At 38.1% G+C, this 16737-nt stretch overlaps 1 protein-coding gene across 1 annotated transcript in view; it reads right to left on the bottom strand.

Moving 5' to 3' along the window:
- LOC139712458 (uncharacterized) overlaps positions 1-16737 on the bottom strand; it is a 150034-nt gene that overhangs the window by 97328 nt on the left and 35969 nt on the right. The window contains 3 exon segments of the mRNA XM_071624275.1: positions 66-288; positions 1523-1666; positions 2426-2575. Coding sequence (XP_071480376.1) covers positions 66-288; positions 1523-1666; positions 2426-2575 — 517 coding nt within the window.

The following is a 16737-nucleotide window of genomic DNA, read 5'->3' as shown; positions in this document are numbered from 1 at the left end:
AAAATTAGCCAACATGTACCAACACCACTCACGTGAAAGAAATGGATGAAAGTTTGGGAGCTTACCAGTCTTTGCAGCAACCTCCCTCCTTTCCTCCTCTAGTCTTGCTTTCCAGACCTCCTCCAGTTCACTCATGGCCTCCTGGTTGGCCAACGTCAGGGTCTGGCGCAGTTGGCTCAAGGCCTGGGCCTGTTCCAGGGCCAGCTCGGCTCGTATGGCATCGGTCTGGCCCGCGTAGAGCTGTTCAAGGGTGGACTTGACTGAGTCTAGCTCCTGTTGAGCTCTGGCCTGTTTCACAAAGAGGGACAAGCATACAAATTTCTTGTGTTATATTTGGGTGTCAATTCTGATTATAAATATACTGCCTCAAGAATCCCAAGCCAACTCTACACAGGAGAGTATACAGTTGCACTTCAAGAGTGACTTTCTTTACAAGGAGTATAACGAAATCAACTTCCTTTGTACTGAACTGCTTTCTTTTCAGTTGTCTTATATTTCTTGAAAATTCAGTAGTGTATGTCATGTTATTCACAGCGTTAATGTAGTCAGACTCATCATGGGAGGGGTACTTGCTCCCCGCAGCAAAAGAAATACTTGTCATGGAATCAATGGCATACCAGTAGTCATGGGACAAGATCTTTCTAAATTCTTGATAAACTAAAACTACTTCACAGCTTCTCTTCAGCCGATGAAGGAACTGGTAGGTAATGATGAAGAAACAGGTGGGAAAGACAATGAAAGGGATCCATGGGGCAAATGACAAAGCGTTTGGTAAAGTAGATGATGAAACGTCAGGTGGGGTACAAAGGTAAGGATTGGTAGAGAAGGTGGAGAAGGGACGGGTGGGGCAGATGATTTAGGGATGAGTATGGTGACTGGTAGAAAGGTATTTGTAGTAAAGCAGAATATGAAGGGAAGGGTAAAGTCATTGTGAGAGGCACTGGTAGGGCAGAAGATGAAGAGATAGCTGGGGTAGATGTGGAAGGGATTGGTAGAGCAAATGATAAAGGGAAAGAAGGGATTAGAGGAGGGGTAAAGATGGGAATAGGGGGGATCTTTTTTTTTTGGGGGGGATTACAGTGCTGAACCAACTGCAGAGTTTTGGCATGCTCATAAACCTACTGAACATAGCACTTATCTGTATGTAGTACTGAAGGTAGTAAGATGATTTTGGATCCAGTTGTTTGCCTGTGAATGTATTACATGCACTGCATATATTTGCACTCAGCTATAATATATTTCTCTTTGGTTCTATCAAAAGCATCACTGTTTCCGATCAGTTCAATCACAGATAGACAGTGATTGCTTGTAGCAATGTCCCATCAGATGGATAGCCTTGAGCTCTAAACACTGCTTCAAAATATCATGCTAATCAGAAAACTAAGTGGACACAACAATGTGCAATCAGTGCATGCATGACTGAACTGAGGAATATGAGTGGTGGTGATGATGATGATGGTGGTGGTGGTAGTGGTCGTCATGGGGAGGAGGCGGGAGACACGCCCACGCCCACTCATCTCACCTGGCACTGCTGGCGTATGGCTTCCTTCTCCGTCTGATGGGCCTCCTCCAGCTTGGCCTTCATCTCGTCAAAGATCTCCTGCTGCCTGACGTCCAGTTGGCCCTTCAGGGCTTCCATCTCCCACTCGTGCTGGTCCTTCAGCTCCTAATGAGGGAGTTTCGAAGGAAGGACAGACAGTCAACAAACCATGGATGCAGACAGCTTCATTACCGGTTCTGTGTGTATTAGCTTCAAGTATGTGGCATCCTCTAACAATACATCTCATGCATCACTGAGATTCAAACAGAGATACTCTACATGCTGTTTAACTCACTATTTTTTTAAAATCATCCCTACAGGCTTCATACACTAGCAATTTAGTCCAATGCCCTACCTATTGTGCAAAAAGAAAATTATAAGAAAATAAGACACAGAAACAAACACATACAACTTTAAAATGGTAAGATAAGCTGTACTGCAATATCATGTGTCTTATGATAGCACTGCAATGTCTTATAACATATGTCTTGTAATAGTCAAAGATGGTTTACCTTCATTGCCTGATGAGTCCCAGAATTCCTCATTTGTAGATTTTCTCACTCATATCATCTCATATCAACAGCTTAAAACTGTGCTAATTCAATCCTGGTTAGATGGAAATTATCATGAAATCTTCACTCATAACATCGACAAGACCATTTAAAATGCCAAATCCAAAATTGGTAATTTTCTTTTTCATATTATTTCTTGAATTACACAGTAACATTAATCCTGGTCATCAGTGGATCATAGGGTAGTCTCATCCATGATATCTAATCTACAGGTGGTTTATTCTATGTATGGGAATTTCTGTTCCTGTATCAGGTCCACATTGTGCCCGTTCCATCCCAGTCACCAATTTGGCGTATTAGGAAGTAGACTCACCTTTAGGGTCTGCAGGTGGTCAGTCTGCTCCTGGTCAAGCATCCTCTCGTGGGCAGACTTGACCACACTGATCTGCTTCTTCCTCTCTTCCTCCAGCTCTTCCTTGGCCGCCCCCAGCCTCGCCTCCCACTCCGCCCGCAACTCCTCCAGCTACGATTAGATGGATACACACAACAACAGCATCAAAATGGCGCTCAGTTGAGAAGCAGAAAGACACTACACAGTGTAGAGATGTCTTGATCCTGTGGTTTGCACGTAGCACATCAATGAAAATGTTCAGGGTTCATTCAAGACCACCCCCCTCCTCCCCAATCCAAACTCGGTATTATTCAAGGTAAACATACAATGTATGCTCGTTCCCTCCCTTTGAAAACACCTCCTGCCCCATCTCTGGGCTGCCAAAATTGTTAATTCCTGTTCACTGGCATTTAGCAAGCTTTTCCTGCCCAGAAGAACCCCTAAATCTGGAACACTGCTCAAGGCACTTCTTATCTCAGGTAAGCTCTTATTCCAATCCCTTATCTCAAGACAAGACATCTCCCACCAGACCTTTACATTGTAGGTAAGCCATCATTACAATACCCTAGGAGAGATTTCTTAACAAAAACTAAAATCTCATGAAATGAATGTTTGATCAATTTTTTAAATGATTTTATCTATTCCTAAATTGGCAACACGAGCAGCAAAATTCCTGAATGACTCGACAGCTTAACTGAAAAAAAAAAAAAATAGGGAAAATGAAAGTGGTGAATTGACAGACAGAGCAAGATATATTGTCACTTAAAATGGTGAGGCATAAAGACTAGAAAACAATACTTATGAGTTATTGTTGGAATGTGTTAATCAACAGATAAATCATCTACACACTACATATTGTATTTTCATCCCAGGGCATTGCTGATACAGCATATCGGATTCTAATAGTTGAAGAATATAGAAAATGAAAACACGGGGTCATTCTTCCAGAAATCCATCCCTCTGAACTTAAGTTACCAGCCAGGATAATCACAATTCAAGACTGACTTGAAGATATTTTTTGGTTTCATTAGCACATCAATTATATCTCCATTAGTTCTGACATTTATGTATCATCAAAACCAAACCTGTCCAACTACTGTATACGCCATATATTTCACAAGTCTAAATTTTCGCAAATCGGGAATTCCCGACGATTCGCGGGTGGTTAAATTCGCGATCATGGAGTCTGTACTGAACGGAGAAGTGTACACACGTACGTCACATTCACATCGGGATCAGAGTCAATATTTTCGCATGTCTTTAATTTCACGAATACCACCCGACTCGCAAAAATAAAAACCTCGCGAAATATTCGCCGTATACAGTAGTTGTATATATTACGTTTTCATTTCTCATCTCATGAACATGACATATTGAGATGACATATCAAGTGTGCAGTACAAAATCAAGTACACTTTCTTCATGACACTGCAGTCATGGAAGAATTTCTGCAAAATACACAATGTACTTTTACTTTTACTTTTCTTTTCTTTTTAAACCAAGGATGGGCTGAGGGATTCTGCTGCAGAAATTATCATTTTGTAATGTTAAATTGGCAATTCTGATTTTCAATTCATTATATTGGAAAAAGAGTAAATTCAATTCAAATTTAAATCAATTTCCATGAAATAAAAAAGAAATAATTGCCGATTCCAAAGAGAAAAATGAACTTTAGTCTTCAAAAGAAAGAACTATTTTCTCCATTTGTAAACATTGAATCGAAATACAAATAGATATGACATGAAAATATATTTCATAAACTGATATTGGAAAATCCCACCTCTTCATACATGTTTATTTTTGAACATCTGTGTCACAAAAAAAAAGCAGCTTTATCCAATCTCAGTGCATAATTATATCCGTACATCATGTATCTCAAAGATACATAAATCCCCACTTCTCTGACATAGATTCTGAAATTGCTCTCACTACAGAGAGCCGACATTTTGAAAACTAGAAATGTCGCTATGGCGACTGATGCCTCCGCCATGATGCATGATTCTCTCAATAGGCGTATAGTACAATGTCTTCACAATGTGTGATCCATGACAGTTTCACATAACTGGCAAAATATTGAAATGACAGGTTTGCCAGAAATGTCTTGAACTGGGTTTGCTTTAATTTTCTAAGAGTGCAGGTACACATATTTGGAGAATTGAGAATTTTTACTTGAATTCTGACAGACCTTTTTATAAGTTTATGCATTGAGTAATTTCCAAGGTAAGAAGAAAGAATGTAATGACAGTACAAAATGGATTTTTTTGTTTTTTTGTTGTTTTTTTGGGGGGGAAAGGGGGTATTGAAACCTGGCCTTTGACCCTTACCCTTTGACCTTTGACCTTCTGCCTGGAAATTTCCCAGAGAATCTCCATTAGGTAATGCATGTATTAAGTTTTGAAACTAATAATGCAAGCATTGCATATAATGAGGGAAATAGTAAAATTTTGAGATGACCTTGACCTTTGACCCCTGACTATTGACCCATGACCCCTAAATTCCCTAGATAATCCCTGCCAGTCAGTACATGCGTATGTACCAAGTTCCATGAAGATACATTGAACCATTTGCGAGAAAAGTGATATTGCAACATTTTCACCTAACCTTTGACCTTTTGACCTTTGACCTTATGACATGAAACTCTCTCTAGAGAATCTTTACGCAGTAGTACATGTCCACACCAAGTTTCAAGAAAATACCTTTGGGCATTGCATAGATATGGGGGAAATTGCAACATTTGTAGCATTTGACCTTTGACCTCTTGCCAATGTCACTAAAATCCACTCAACTAATTGTCCCATCATACATCATCCTTGGACAAAGTTTGGTGAAAGCTGCTTCATCCAGTTTTGAGTTATCACGTAAACAGATAAATTTTAGGATTTGACCTTGATCTTTGACCTTTGACCTCTGTCCGATTTCACTGAAAAACTAATCAAGTAATTGCCCCATCATACATCATCCCCCAACAAAGTTTGGTGAAATTTGCTCTATCCAGTCTTGAATTATCGCGTAAATGGATACAATTTCATGATTTGACCTTAACCTTTGACCTTTGACCTTTAGCCGATTTCACCAAAAATCAAATCAAATAATTGCCCCATCATACTTCATACTTGGACCAAGTTTGGTAAAATTCCAGTAAATATTACTCAAGTTATCGCGTATACAAAAGCGGACGGACGTACGTACGTACGGACGGACGGACAACCCGAAAACATAATGCCTCCGGCACCACTTCGTGGCGGAGGCATAAAAAATACAAGGACATTTTTCCACAATATGTCATGAGACGAAGACTAAGATGACAGTGTCCTTGCCTTTCTTCCACACTGTTGTATGTCTTCCTATTTTTTACAAAACCCACTTTTTTTCAAAAACCCACCTTTTTTTTACACATACACATCAGTTGTTCTCATCAGAAATAGCTGCCATTTTGCAGAGAATGATTTTTCTGTCCCTTTTCCCAATACACCACGACATTAAAACTTAGCTGACAATTAAGTTATACTATCCCTACACAGTTCTATGTATGGCTATTTTCAATGTTGTTGTTTTTTCGTGCATGTTTCTTTTTCAAAATGTCAACATCTTCAATTCAAAATTTGGATTCCTTTTTCACTAAGACCAAAGAAAGAGTATATTTGAACACCTTCAGGAGAAACCATGCAAGAATTCCAGGGTCTCATTTGTGGCTATTTTCAGTAAGGTAGGGCAGTTATCGACAAACACTCTCAGGTCAAACTACACCAGACATACGCTGTTACAAGCTTTCATTATGCCTTTCATCTTGTGATGATGGCTTTCACAATGCAAATTAACAAAATGAAAAACAAAAAGGAAAATTTCTCACTTCCAAACAAGTTTTGAAATGAGCTTATGGCCAAATGAACTTTGTGATCACACTGAATGCATACTAGCCTCACATTTTTGCAAATCATGTTTCTAACTCTATAGCATCACTTTTAACAAATCAGGGTGATTATGTTAACCATGCAAGTTTTATCTTGAATCTGGGTGTGCACCAGCCATTAGGATGCCTTGAAAAACAATTCCAGACCAGATACATGTATATTGTCTTTTTCTTTTTTTTTAAAGGAACCATCTACAAGCACAACAGTGAAAGTTTTATCAAAGTACAAAATAAATATGACAAGTTGTGAGTTGATGACATTATTAACTCACTCATCTGCACATGACTGTTCAAAAATTACGTTGCAAAAATGAGTGAAACTTCACTTTCTTAAACTTCCCTCATTTAATCCAATTTTGAAAACAATAAAAGAAAAAAAACACTGTTGTGCTTGTAAAATTTCATTGTTTTTTTTTAAATTTAGACTAACTTTAGTTTGGAATTGTCCTAGTGTCAGCCATAATTCAATAATGGCCTTCAGGTGTAAGGTGAATGCATGAACTAAAATGAACTTCATCAGTTGCCTCAAACTTGTACATGGTTTGGAATGTGCATGGTAACTTCCTTCTGTGTCCACAAAGATTTCACAACTCTTTGTCACGATTTTCGAACATGTCCCGTAAATATGTGATTGCATATCTGATTGACCTGGGGCCCGTTGCATAAAAGTTACAATTATGGTAACTTTGCCATCCAATGGTAACTTCCATGGAATTCTTGATTGTGATTGGCTGTTGAGTATTGTTGCCATGGTAGTTACCATTGGATGGCAAAGTTACCATAATTGTAACTTTTATGCAACGGGCCCCTGGTCATTTTCATTGTTTTGTTTGTTTGTTTGTTTGTAATTGGGGTATACTGTCTATAAACCCTCCATATTCAGAACAAGTCTTAAGTTAAGGATAGTAACCATCTCATCCTAAACCTTTCTAACTCCCCCTACGGTAAATGTATTTCATGCAAAACATGACAGCTTGCTAGTAACAGGTAGGACAGATTTGGCAAACCTGCCTACTCAAGTTTGCAGCGACATGGAGAAGTAGTCCGTACAGTTGCCATTTTCCTTGAATACCAACTGAAATCAATAGGCTGACTCTCCATCAGTCTTATTCATCAGCAGAAATGTCCCATAAAGTGAGTGAATTAATTGACTACATGAATAAACATGAACCTATCTCATGGATATTCAATGTACCTAGGCTTCAATGTACTGTAAAATGAGGAATGTTTGCGTGCATTATAATTTCGCAAATTTCGCGAGAGCAAAGATGCCCGAAATTAAAATGCACATGAAAGTTCTTGTCTACACTACACGCAATGAATGCTAGAGGCAACTTGTGAAAATTTCATGCAACGAAAAAGGCCGTCGACTCCAACTCGCGAAAATTTCATGCCGCGAAAATAATGTGTTTTACAGTACATACAGCTCTCTCCTGGACTCTCACAGCCAATAACAGCTGGTGATGGGTCATTCTTCCTGAGCAATGATGTAATGGAAGCAGCCTATAGCGTAGCAGGGCTAGACATTAACTCTGTTTCTTTGGCGGCCCATTTGGACCACTAAAATCTTTCAATTTGAAATTTCAGTGGCCTGAAAAAGAAGTGAAGTTGGTCTGAAATTTTAAACAAGAGACCCGCGGGTCTAGCGCTCACCTGAGTATCGCAAGTTCACCTTTCACGCAGTCACTAATCTAAATTATTCACAGCTCTACCAAAATTTGACCAGGCATTCTCAAGTAGAAGATGAAAATGTACAATAAGGGCCCAATTTTTTTAAGATTCCTTAATATGGGGGGATTGGGGGCCCCCTGGGGCCCTCTGGGTGGGGCATGGTGCCCATTTTGATAAATTGAGATCCTGACCCCCTAGGGATGCTACCTGCCAAGTTTGACAAAAATCCATCATGAGGTTTTCAGGAAGAAGATGAAAATGTACAATTCAGGCCCCCATTTGGACCCTTCCAACCACCACCCCCCCCCCCCCCTACCCAAGAGGGGCACCCCTGGATCTCCTATGAACAAACTTGAAACTACAGTCATTAATGTACTCACTCATAGTATTATCTCAGCTCTATATATAACTTCTGATTCTAGAGAAGATTTATAAAGATTCCTTCATTTGGGGGATTTGGGACCCCTGGGGGGCCCCTGGGTGGGGCATGGTGCCCATTTTAACAAATTGAGATCCTAACCCCCTAGGGATGCTACCTGCCAAGTTTGGTGAAAATAGGTCATGGGGTTCTCAAGAAGAAGATAAAAATGTACAATTTAGGCCCCATTAGGACCCCTCCTCACCCCCTCCCTCCCCTGGGTCCCAAGGGGGGCACCCCTGATTCTGCCATGAACAAACTTGAAACTACAGTCATCAATGTACTAACTCATAGTATTAACTTAGCTCTATCACTTCTGGTTCTAGAGAAGAAGATTTTTGCGGATATTCCTTAATTTTGGGGGGTTTGGGCCCCCTGGGGGCCCCCTGGGTGGGGCATGGTGCCCATTTTCACAAATTGATTTCCTAACCCCCTAGGGATGCTACCTGCCAAGTTTGGTGAAAATGGGTCATGGGGTTCTCAAGAAGACGATGAACATGTACAATTTAGGCCCCATTAGAACCCTTCCCCACCCCCCTCCCCTGGGTCCCAAGGGGGGCACCCCTGATTCTGCCATGAACAAACTTGAAACTACAGTCATCAATGTACTAACTCATAGTATTAACTTAGCTCTATCACTTCTGGTTCTAGAGAAGAAGATTTTTACAGATTCCTTAATTTTGGGGGGTTTGGGCCCCCCTGGGGGCCCCCTGGGTGGGGCATGGTGCCCATTTTAACAAATTGAGTTCCTAACCCCCTAGGGATGCTACCTGCCAAGTTTGATGAAAATCGGTCTTGGGGTTTTCAAGAAGAAGATGAAAATGTAAAAAGTTTACGCACGACGCACGACGGACGACGGACGACGGACGACGGACGACGCACGACGCACGACGGACGCCGGACGAAGGGCGATCGCAATAGCTCACTTGAGCCTTTGGCTCAGGTGAGCTAAAAATTGATAAATAAATAAAATATTTTGAATTTAGGTGCCTGTCCGGGCCACCAAGAGACAGCCTTTTTTGGAAATTTGATGGCCCAACAGCTATTTTTAGTGGCCCCGGACAACCATGCCATTGCTAATGTCGGGCCCTGTATAGTCCAGGGCCACAAGCCCTCTAAAAGACTTTGAAGTCTTGAACATGTCAATAACACAACACTTCTCTTTGGAAATACTGTACGGCATCCTCTTTCTACACCTTGTTTCTGGAATCAGATTTTATGCTCCTTAAAAAATATTGATGCTCTTTGCACTATGATTGAATGCATGCTCTCAGCATACACCGCACAATCAATAAAATCAAACAAATATTTCAAAATCCATCAGCAAAGTATAAGTAGCCATTTGCCTTGCCCGCCTGTTGGTATTTGATCAAAATAACTGTCGATTATGACGGTCAAATCAGGAGCTCATCATTACTCATTTCTTTCTGCACAAAATGTCACTTCTACTGAGTTTTCCAATTTTGTTTTCTTTGTTTTGTTGTTTGTTTTTTTCTGGTATAATTTCTTTTTTGGAGGGGGATGATTCTGTGGGGGGGGGGGGTGAGGCAAGGGGGAAAAATGCACAATCTGAAATTGTACCAAGATTAAAACAAAAATACAATCAGGAAGGTTTCCATATTGAGGTAAGTTACTGTGTACCTTTGAGTTACAAGGTGAGGTGGTCACTGGTGATTACACTTGAATGCACTTTCAGTAGTAAGGGTAATTTCCTGGCAAAGCAATGAGAGTCACCAGCACCTTGTCTCAGATATTCATAAACTGTAAACGTGGAAATTTTCGCGGTTCATTAATTTTCGCGGATTTCGCGCTACGTTCAGCTAGCGCGAATTCAAAAACGCGCGAATACAATGTATATCTTCGCAATTTTCTATGCACATTTTGAACGGCCTGGTGCGCTTCGTCGATGATACTGCTACGTAGTACAGACATGTTTACGCATATAGCAGTATCATCACACGCACCGCACGCACCAAGCCCACGGCCGATTGGTGTGCTACATCCCTGCGACTACGGTACTAGTCCTACAGAACATGTATCGAGTAAAATACATGTACTACGTAGTTGAGCGCTTGTACTCGCACTCGCGCCGCTCGCTACGTCGCTTATCGTACGCTGGCATCGCTGGATGAAAACAGCGACTGTGTATTAACCCGCTGCCGAGCGCGAATTTAAGAACCCGCGAATATGTTTTCGAGCCGCTCAGCGCGAAAAATTAATCGCACGAAAATATTGACGTTTACAGTAGTTATATTTTGGGAGAACAGGATTATAAAGCTTGGAACTTCGGAACAAATTCACAAACACCAATGCAGTAACAAACATGATGCACTTGATCATTGCTACAATAAATGCACCTTATAATCTTGGTTCCCAAGTTAAGTACAAGCAGTTCGTGGGGACTGGGAGTTCGACGACCACATTTCAGACAAAGCTGGTACAAATATTGGTATTGTCCCTCAAATTTATCACCCCATTTGTGTGTTTCTATTGAAAAATGAAGGTGTGCGGAAACGTTTTTCTTTTTTTAATGTTGTCTGTCTACAAGATCAAAAATACATCAGAAATTGCAGATTCATAAATTTAGAACAAAGCCTCTTTCACTTCAAATGAGTTTTGTAACCAATGCTGTGATGGGTTTATCCCTACAAGTGTATAATATTTGCTGATATGCCTGCTTTATATTATTATGTGGGGAGGGCTCTACAATACATATAAAACATATGAATGTATATATATATATATATATATGTGTGTGTGTATATATATGTATATATATATATATATATATATATATATATATATATACAGTGTATGTATTATATATATATATATATATATATATATATATATATATATATATATATATATATATACATATATATATACAATAAATAATATGCATATTTTGATGGAAATATACCAAATAAATTATGAACGAGGATGTGTCATTATTTATACATGTACAACTGTACATCATGCATCATGTGACATTTTATGTGAAGTGGATTGAATCTGTGTGTTCTGATGGACAATAACACTTGGAAATATTTGCATCAAATCAGATGTCTCACCACCATGACCGTAACACTCAAGTCTGAACTAAAATCATGCAGTGGAACTGGAAGCAAATCTTTGGAGTAATGACGATGTTTGTCACTGCTGTGGTGAATGTGTACACCAAGTCCTGTTACATTACTTTCATTTTCAAACACATAGCTGTGACTGTCTGTGCCAGGTCTAAATGGTAGCAAGATGGATGGTATTTCTCGGTGGATAGTGTCTATGTTTTATCACCGGTTTCTCTGCAGATCTGTGCCTACTGTGCCTTAATGTCTTTACGAAAATTCAAAAACAAAAACAAAAAATGAGAGTTTGTTGACTCATGCAACACTGTCTGCTGAGAATAAGAAGGGTGCTATCCCTCATCCTGCTTCTTTTTTTTTTTTTTTTTTGGGGGGGGGGGGGTATTGAATTATTGGTATCACGTTGTTGAGCTTGGTGTCAATTTTAGATTTTTTTCCATTTTCAGTAAAAAGTAAAAAATCAAAACCATAGGGGCACTGTTTTGCCCGATATTTGGAAAAATGCTTATAAATCTACCCACTTTTGATTAAGTAAACTTTTTATTTCTTTTTGTTTCAGTTTCGTTTATGCTAAAATCTACAAGAATGCAATTTAGTGCCCTTCTGGTTTCTCAGCCGACGATATTCATCCAGTGTTCATGCGTTTTGGCTTCATGATTGAGATGTCACAATCTGGTAGGAGTGACCATTACATTCTTCATGCCAGCATGCGACTAAATCCACAAATCCTATCCCAGCATGCAACAGTGGGTCAAAAGACTATGGATTGAACATGCATTATAAAGGTCCACATTCTGCTGCGGATGTACTCAAACATTTTAGAATTATAAGAATTATGCTATACAAAGAGTTAATATTGTATTTGATACAGCCACATCTTAGAATCTTTGATTCATGATTGAATTATGGCATGTGGCACGAAATCAGTTGTAAATTAAATACAAAATATGTATATCCTGCTGAAGATGTGCATACAAAACCATAGAATTGTCAAAAAAAAAATGTTTCTTGAATTGAAAAAACAAAGAAAAAAATATTTCAAGAAGTCAGTTTTACATCAATTGCAAATGAGAACATCAGATTTTGTCTATCTTTTTTTTTTAGATCATACTTCAGAAGGGCTATTACAATTTTTGCCCTGCCTGTAATGCATAATCTCACAGGTCAAAATCACTCTTGCATTTAGCTGAAATGAATTTGAATCTTGGGGTATCTTTTCAGTTTGCAGACATGTCTTCATTATCTTGGATTTGGCAACAACAAGCTCGAGTATCACCTCTGTGAATGCACTATGATGTCTTGTATTTGGACATAGCAGTGGGGCATATGTAAGTTTACTCACATATCTTTGAATACAGTGCTTAGTAGTTTTCAGTTAACAGCGATTCTTTCATATTTTGTGTGATTTCTTTCATATTCACACACACAATAAAAAAATTAAGCAATCCACATTGACTGTGTAACAGCTGAGAAGTGGAATTTTTCCTCAACAAAAACAAAAATTATGCATGGTAAGTTCCTATCCCTACAAAGAAAAAAAAAAATCAAAAAAAAAAACTAGGTCTACACTCATCACAAAATTAGTTTGAAAGGCAAAATGATGGAAGATCTAAGGACAAGCAACTACTAGTATCTTAAAGTGTGAAGGACAACAAAAGCACATGCCAGATTTGTGAACAGTTTGTCACCAGCGGGTGTTTAGAGGAAGGCAGAGAGAGATAATAACATGCAGTAAATGTGAGAAGCAAAACTCAAGCAAAGAAATGCAATTTTCATGCCCTTAAATCATGACACAACTTCAATAAAGGCAATTGAAGACTCAAGATATCATTCTTTATATAAATGTCGTTTTAATTAGAAAATAACATGCACACTTCAGATCCACTTAAAACATAGAAAGTCACAGCACAGTTAACATGTTTTACATAAACACACTTATATTTTAAGTTTGGGTCAAAACCAGAGTTAATTATCTTTAAAAAAAAAAAAATGATGGTACTTGTTCCTAACATGATTCATTTCTGTTCTTCAATCTGAAGTGACAGACAAAGAAAATAGGGAAAATTCATTACAGAACCTAACTTTGACAAGCTTCAGTCTATATGTCTGCTTACATGAGTAATATCAAGAACCTCCCTTGACTAAAACTTTTTTTTTAAATATTCAATATATTCTACAGTTCCCATTTTTGCACACAGAATTTCAGTCCATTCCCAAATTTCATTTTGAGTGTCTTTTACTTATTCTCAAAATGAACTCATTCACTTAATTGTCTTATTTGATAAGTAAAATATTCATCCTTCTGAAAGGAATTTTTTCCTCGATTTCACTCATGATGCTGCAGTACATCTTCTATAAATATAGCAAAATTATGTAAAATATATGCCGAGTATCACAAAAATTATAAGTTGGATACTATGAGGAAGAGGACACAATGAAAAATCATAGTGACATATTGATAACTAAAAGAAGAATTAAAACGATGTGAATAATATTGGAATGCTATGGCATGAGCAGGCCGAAAATTGCATTTCTTGTAAAAGTTGAAAGACAATTGGAAAACATAAAATATTGTACATAAACAAGGAGAAAGGTAGGGATTTCTAGGTCACAGGGTACAATGGTGAGTGCAAAACAGGATGTAAGGAATTGGGGAGGGAAGTGAAATATGTGGTGTTAACAAACAAAACATTTCAAGTGATGAAACTAAAGATATAAGTGAATGTAAAAACATGTGAGAGATGTAAAAAGGTAACGGCAGGCATGCAAAATTAATTTCACAACACACAAGAGAGGGAAAAGGAGAAGGAGAAGGTAGGAATTTCAGAAATTTCACTGCATCAGCGGATGTGAACTGGTTTAGTTCTGCTTTTGACCCAGACTTTTACAGACATGTCTTGTGTTAGGCTGTTATGTCACACAAACAATATCAAGCATCATTTCTTGAAGGTCATCCCTGCCACAAAACAACACACTTACATAAAGTTATTAAGCTTGCCACACTAAAGGTCACTAAGGCATTGGTAGCACATATTGAAGTAGATTTTTCAATGACAGTGTTCCTATTTTGTAACTCATGAATGGAAACACCCCTCCATGCGCACTACCTAGTATCTTTCCTGCACTTGATATAAAAACATTATTAAAATGATACTGCAAGTGGAGGTATGATTCCTTGTAAACCATACTACAGTGTATGAACAGTATCACATTATGGTGGCTATGCTACACTGTATGTACCACTGAGCAATCTCACGGCCAAATATCATTACAAAAATATCAGTCCAGTATCTCATGTTTCATGGTTTGACCAATATACCACTTCCAGAATTACAGTATGTTTGCCTGTGGGATATGGCTGATATTAAATACTATTTTAACTAGGATAAAATCAATTCAATGTCAGAAAAATACATGCTGAATGCAGCTCATCCAGACAGAACTGCCATCAAGAGAACACACATCATCAGTCGGACAAACCTACAGAACACCTGCCACCAGATAGTGCGTCACGATGGCAAAAGTGGCGCCAACACTGGAAGCAACGGCGGCAACATCAGTGGCAGCCACATTTGCAGCAACACCCAGAATACTAAGTAAATGTACTTCTTCATGTCTTTACTGATGAAGACCGCACATAATCAGAGTGACAAGGTGTCCAACCATGCTGACTATTATCTCAAACACAGATGATTCAGAGATTAGGAGGCCTATAAAGAATGCTGCAGACGTGTTTGCCATCACACCAAATAGATGCTGTCTGGCAAAAAAAAAAAAAAAAAGATAAAAAAAAAAGATTATAATAATAATAACTGAAATAGAGAAAAAAGTAAATAAAAATAGTAGCTATAGCAGTCGTGATAGCAGACAGAAGGAGCGCAAATGAAATAAATCAATATTTTGCATAGTTTCAAAGTTTAACCCCCCCCCCACCACCACCACCACCCTACAAAGAATACAAAACTCAGTTGATCCCTGTTTCGCTGTGCGTGAATGTGAAAAAGTTTAAGTATATGGGTCACTTTACCTCAAAAGGGCATGACTACAAATGTGTTTATGATATAAATGCTACCAAAAATGAAGACAAAAAAAAAGATTATTTAAAGAATACTAATACCCACTAAACAAACAACTTAGTGGCAAAAACATAGCTTGGTTTTAAAAAATCAGAAAATTGCACTGCCACATTAAATAAAAATAATGGTAATAATAATAATAATAATAATAATAATAATAATAATAATAATAATAATAATAATAATAATAATAATGCATCAGTCTTTAAAAGGAAAAAAATGCTAATGAGAGTCCTATTTTCCTATTATGGACAATGAATGCTAATTTGAAAACTAAAGGTGCTAGCTGTATTCAATTTTCAAAAGAAAAAAAAAATACTTGCTGAACACTTCAATTCTTAAGCATTTAAAAGCCAGTATCAGACATCTACCATTCAACTTGAACATAAAAACACATAAGGGAAAGACAACAAAGGAAATATGGCTTTGCATAGATTCAAAACATTTGACCCTTGTCAAATGGACTTAACATGGACCAGCCTTCATAATGGAGACATGTCATCTGGCACTATTGGCTATTAAATACACACATTTGCCGTATATTTCAACTGCAAATTGCACAAAAACTGTTGAATTATTGACTAAAACAAAGTGGATACTCAAGACTGCACTCATTTTTGCCATTCCAACCTAATCAAACACCAATAATCTAACAACTACTAATACCAGCCCACTGTTGGTTCCCCGTCAACCTTTATACATGTATGCTCCTCATGTAATAAGTTGGTCAAGATTATTAGTTCTCCGTATAATTCCACACCTATGAATTTGGGAACCTACAGTTTTACAAGCATTATAGAATTTATGTAGGCCCCATCGTATTTCTTTTTTCATTTCCTTGTGGTACCTTCATGTCATGATATGACCAGATACATTTGTGTTTAGTATATATTTTTTCTATCTTCAATCAAAAGACATGGTTGTATATATTTTGTATTCTTACTTATTGTATTACTGTCAATCATTTTGAAATTTCATTGAGAAAGTGGAAATATGAAATAAATTTGAACTGAACTGAACTGAAATTAATCTCTATTTACCCTTCTAAGTTAGTCCCATGTTTGAACTACAGTATGCCACACTTCCTACATGTATGTCGAGTCCACATTGCAACATTCTACTACAACTGTATG

Source organism: Diadema antillarum, unplaced genomic scaffold (assembly GCF_040938485.1).
Source record: "Diadema antillarum isolate AM-2024a unplaced genomic scaffold, OU_Dant_1.0 seq00001808_RagTag, whole genome shotgun sequence".
In the NCBI taxonomy this organism is placed as follows: domain Eukaryota; kingdom Metazoa; phylum Echinodermata; class Echinoidea; order Diadematoida; family Diadematidae; genus Diadema; species Diadema antillarum.
The sequence above is the reverse complement of the archived record's forward strand: the minus strand, read 5'-3'. Positions and strand labels throughout refer to the sequence as shown.